The sequence below is a fragment of the Gadus chalcogrammus genome, chromosome 15 (assembly GCF_026213295.1).
Source record: "Gadus chalcogrammus isolate NIFS_2021 chromosome 15, NIFS_Gcha_1.0, whole genome shotgun sequence".
NCBI lineage: Eukaryota > Metazoa > Chordata > Actinopteri > Gadiformes > Gadidae > Gadus > Gadus chalcogrammus.
This window is the reverse complement of record NC_079426.1, coordinates 25,305,477-25,310,563: the sequence shown is the minus strand read 5'-3', so window position 1 is coordinate 25,310,563 and position 5,087 is coordinate 25,305,477. Positions and strand designations below refer to the sequence as shown.

The following is a 5,087-nucleotide window of genomic DNA, read 5'->3' as shown; positions in this document are numbered from 1 at the left end:
CACCACGGGTGGACCTGTCAGACACCCCACTCCCAGCGGGGAATGATGTTCTGTTTGTCGATGGTTCAAGCCGGAAGAATGTGATCACAGGTGTTAGTGAAGTGGGCTACGCCATTGCCACGCAGGACTGCGTGGTGGAATCAGCAAGGTTACCATCTAACCTTTCAGCCCAGGCGGCTGAGCTGTTCGCCCTGACCAGAGCGTGTATACTTTCAGAGGGTAAACGGGTTACCATTTACACTGATAGTAGGTATGCTTTTGGTGTTGTTCATGATTTTGGCACACTATGGAAAATGCGTGGCTTCCTCACATCCACGGGCCAACGAATTAACCATTCACAATTGGTTGCTAATCTACTGGATGCTATCCTCTTACCCACTGCCATCTCTGTTTGTCGATGTGAAGCACACACAAGGGCTAAGGACTTGATATCCAGGGGAAACGCTCTGGCGGACGAGGGTGCTAAGGCGGCTGCCAAAGCCCCGCTTGCCTCCACCTTGCAGATGACACAACTGACGCCCACAGTTACGATCGAAGAACTGGCGAAGGCTCAAACCAGGGCCTTACCCGCAGAACGTCAGTTGTGGAAATCAGCTGGTGCAACATACCGCATGGGGTTGTGGTACGGTCCTAATGGGCGCCCATGCTTACCTAAATGTTCAAAAAGGGGGTGTCAAAGGGGGGAATGGTAGATAGCATTGACCAGCACTGGTATACACAAGGATTTTCAAACTATGCACAAAGTTTTTGTGCAAAATGTATTGTGTGTGTCACCAACAACATAGGAAGAGGAAAGAAAGTAGCACCCACTAGCCACCCACAACCATCACTACCATTTGATCACCTGATGATGGATTTTATAGAGTTAACACCATGTGAGGGAAAGAAGTATTGTTTGGTGATAGTTGACATGTTTTCCAAATGGGTTGAGGTATTCCCCACCAAAGCGGCCGACTCTGCGGCCGTGGCCAAAGCCTTGATCACAGAAATCATCCCAAGGTGGGGAATCCCAAAGAAATTGTCCAGTGACAATGGTTCACATTTTGTGAACCAAGCCATCCAGCAGTTGTCCAAGTATGTAGGAATTGATCTACGCAACCATTGTGCGTACCACCCTCAGAGTGGTGGGGCAGTGGAGAGGGAGAATGGTACTCTAAAGAACAAACTGGCCAAAGCAGCTGCGGATACAGGTATGTCATGGCTAAAGGTCTTGCCACTGGTCCTCCTGGCCATGAGAGGACGCACCAGAGTAAAGGTAGGTCTGTCCCCTTATGAAGTCCTAATGGGACGGCCGATGCCAATGGGGACAGGTGCACCACACAACAGCAACTTGAACACAGAAATTTTTCATCACGACATGATTGATTATTGTGTTAACCTCTCTCGGACTTTGCAATCCATCCGTATACAGGTGAAGGAGGCATTACCGCTGTCCAAGGAAGGGCAACTCCACGATCTACAACCAGGCGATTGGATTGTGGTGAAGGATTATCGAAGACGGACCTGGAACTCACCAAGGTGGTTGGGACCATTCCAAGTCCTTTTGATCACATCATCAGCTGTCAAGGTAGCTGAGAGGGCCACCTGGATCCACGCCAGCCATTGCAGACGGGCACCACCACTCACGCCAACGGTCATTTCCGACCCAACCGGTAGCTGAGAGGGCCACCTGGATCCACGCCAGCCATTGCAGACGGGCACCACCACTCACGCCAACGGTCATTTCCGACCCAACCCCCTAGGCCGTCACCCCAACACTAAAACAGGGTGAAGTGCTGTTCACTCACCCTCACACAATCACGTCAGATCCAGGCCCAGAAACTTTCTCTGGCCAGGGGAGAGACGCGGCCAGAATCGACATCAATCAACATGGACACCAGAACCAGACGACGACAATCCGTTCAGAGGCTCGGATGGAGGATCCGAGGAATCATTTGTGGTCTTGTTGTTCTAAGTGCAATTATGTTTATTCCATCATTTTTAACGTGCAAACCAGTAATGACACCAGAACCTCATGTAAATCCAATATCGACGGGAATAAGGGCCAAGAGAGAGGTGGGACCTGAAATTGAAAATTCAATAATTCGGTTAATGCACGAGACAGTAAGACATCTAAACAAAACAAATTGTTGGATGTGCATGCACATACCCAGCAGTGCTGAAGGGCCGGTCGTAGCTGCAGTTCCGCTTTCCCACCTACAATTTCTAACTGTGAATTGGCGAAACTTAACATCAAATAATTTAAACAAAGCTTGTGATGACCCAAAAGATGCAGCCTCGTTACAAAAATATTACATAACAGCGCCAGATATCGTCAACAAGATAGAAAATGTCGCGAGAGAACACACCCCGCAGGGATGCAATCAAACACGGATCATCGGGATGGCGATAATATCAAGTATAAAAGGTAACTTTGGTAGTCTATTAACAGTGAAGTCATATCATGCGCAAATTGACTGTGTGGCTGGTGAAAGCGGAACACACTGTAACTGCCCACTTGTAGGAGCAATATGCAATAGGTCGCATAATATTCCCAGGATCGAGTGTTCAACGGTGCTGACCTCATCAAGATTAGCACCACCAACCCTGCGTGCGACCCGATGTGCAGAAACCAGGTGTGAACTTCCACACTCCACTAACCCCACGTTAAAAGAACAAAAAAACTCTCGTCATCAGTTCACAATAACAAAATTGTTTAACGTTACGAATTGCATAAATATTACCCAACTCAATCTGAACCCCAAGGACGTAATCCATCTGGAAAATAGCAATTGCATTGGCCAATTGCACAAATTGTCCCTGAACGAATCAATACAAATCAGTCCTAACTCAGTAGTTTTACCAACCGGAGTGTTCCTCGCATGCGGCAGGAAAATGTATAGTTTTGTACCGAACCGTATGGAGGGTACATGTTACTTAGCATACGCAGTACCAATGCTTCGTGTGGTGACCCAGCAAGAAATACAGGTGTTAGACGGACACCATGCCAAACACAAACGTGATCTCCAGAGATTTCTAGGCATGATAATACCTGGATATGGGGTGTATTTAAATCAACAGGAGACAAAGGCCCTATCCACCGCATTAGAGGCTCACATTAATAGCACGGACAGGGTCGTCACGGCCATGTCAACACAACTCGAGGAGGTCACTAAGGTGGCACTCCAAAATCGCATGGCATTAGACTTAATCCTTGCCTCAACCGGAGGTGTGTGTAAAATTATTGGCTCGGAATGTTGCTCATACGTACACTCAGCGAATCTATCTGTCGTGAAGTTCCACAGGGAAAACAGCAAGGCCATTAATGACCTTGCTAAAATTACTTCCTGGGATATCGAAAGTGTGTTCGGGAATTGGTTCTCAGATTGGAGTACACCCTTTGTAAGAAATACGATAATGTTTTTTGTAGCCCTATTGATCATTGTAATAATACTAATTATAACAATTGCGTGCGTTAAAGCTTGTGTGAAGCAATTAACCACAGCCGCGGTCTCCCAATTTATAATAGTTGAACCAACGCAAAACAAGTACCCAGCTTTGACGCGGGTAGCTGGAACATACCCTGCCTCGGATTGGAATAGTTTAAGCAGTGAGGAAGAGGAGTAACGAAAATCTATTCTTTCCTGAAATAGTCTGAACAACCTCCTATAAAAACGGAGAAGTGCTGATGGTCGAACATGATAGATTTTGAACATGTGCATGTTTTGATAAAGTGATCATTTTAATCCTAAAGGTTGCATCATTTTGTGATTATAAATAATCAAAGGGGGGAGTGTGATGGAAAATCCACATGTTGTATTGTTTTGGTCTATGTATGAATTTAAGTTTTGTTGCTATTCTGTGTAATTTAAGATAGGGCCTACGTTCTACTCCATGCGGGTCATTTAAAGTGCAAACCGTCAGGGGTAGAGAGATGCATTTTTTATTGCCTGCCCTTTCCTATGTTTCTTGTCTTGTAAATCACCTTCCATGCAATCCTTTGATGTGTGGGCCTGATTTCTCGACCCCCTGGCCAGCGTCAACAAAGCCATGGGGTCGATGGCACGGCCGCTACCCCCTCCAATGCATTCACCACAGCTGCAGTTGTAAAAGATAACCATCTGGTACACAAAGGCTTTTGGTATTGGGGGACCACCCCCTAATAAACCCAAACGAATAAGAACTCATTGGTTAGAAGAATCAGTGGACTTTCCTCTAAGCGTGTCTTTAGAATATGAAGTAACGCGCCGTGAGAGTTTCCATCTGAGGCCTCAGATTATTATTTTGTATGCCTATTTTTTTATTGTTTGTTGATGCATATTGAGATGTATCTTTGTTAGTATTTTTTATTACAAATATATGCGACCAGCAATTGCCTACAAGTATTGTGTGCTTTTTTGCATCTGAAGATCTCATCTGTCTCAGACGCAATATCTAATAGAGAAATTGTCACGACAATCGGAACACCCTTCGTATTCAAACTTAGACTAGTAAGTACGGATAGTATGGATATTGGTACACGGCGATGTAATCATGACGAGACCACGGCGAAGTCCGGTGTTGGACCATTACGATTTAAAAATGACTTCTTGGGGAGCACTATAGGCCTACCACTCAAGACGAGGTTAGCATCGAAGCAGAAATAAAGAACTTTCTGAGCCCCTGGATTGTGGAAAGTTGTTCCCCCGCCTTGCCAAGTTAGCACGGAGGTATTTGTGCATCACGGCAACGTCGGTCCCCTCAGAGCGGGTGTTTTCGGCGGCTGGACTGACGGTCACCAGGCTGCGGTCGCGTCTGACCCCAGAGCATGTCAACATGCTCATCTTTCTGAACAAAAATCCGAAGACTGGTTGGTTAAGTTATAACATGATTGTTTTTTTGATATTATTATTGTTATTATTTTGGGAAGAAACTAGGGTTGTGTTTATTTTTAGTTTATTTTATGTTTATGAGCACCGGCTTCGAGCGCATAACTATTGAACGGATCTGGTTTAACTGAGTTGTTCATCTAATAATAAAGATCCCGATGAGGAAAACATTCAATTTGTATTTTCATTTCATTTTGAATATATATTTATTTTTTTATGTAAAATATTAACGATTAATCG

At 45.2% G+C, this 5,087-nt stretch overlaps 1 protein-coding gene across 1 annotated transcript; it reads left to right on the top strand.

The window, feature by feature from the left end:
• Nucleotides 1–550: 550 nt before the first annotated feature.
• LOC130404416 (protein NYNRIN-like) lies at nt 551–3,614 on the top strand. Its single transcript, XM_056609124.1, has one exon. The coding sequence runs from the start codon at nt 656–658 to the stop codon at nt 1,658–1,660; it is 1,005 nt and encodes a 334-aa protein (XP_056465099.1). The 5' UTR covers nt 551–655; the 3' UTR covers nt 1,661–3,614.
• Nucleotides 3,615–5,087: the final 1,473 nt, after the last annotated feature.

Coding starts and splice junctions, on each gene's coding strand:
- LOC130404416 (XM_056609124.1), top strand. CDS start 656: ATGTTCAAAAAGGGGGTGTCAAAGGGGGGAATGGTAGATAGCATTGAC.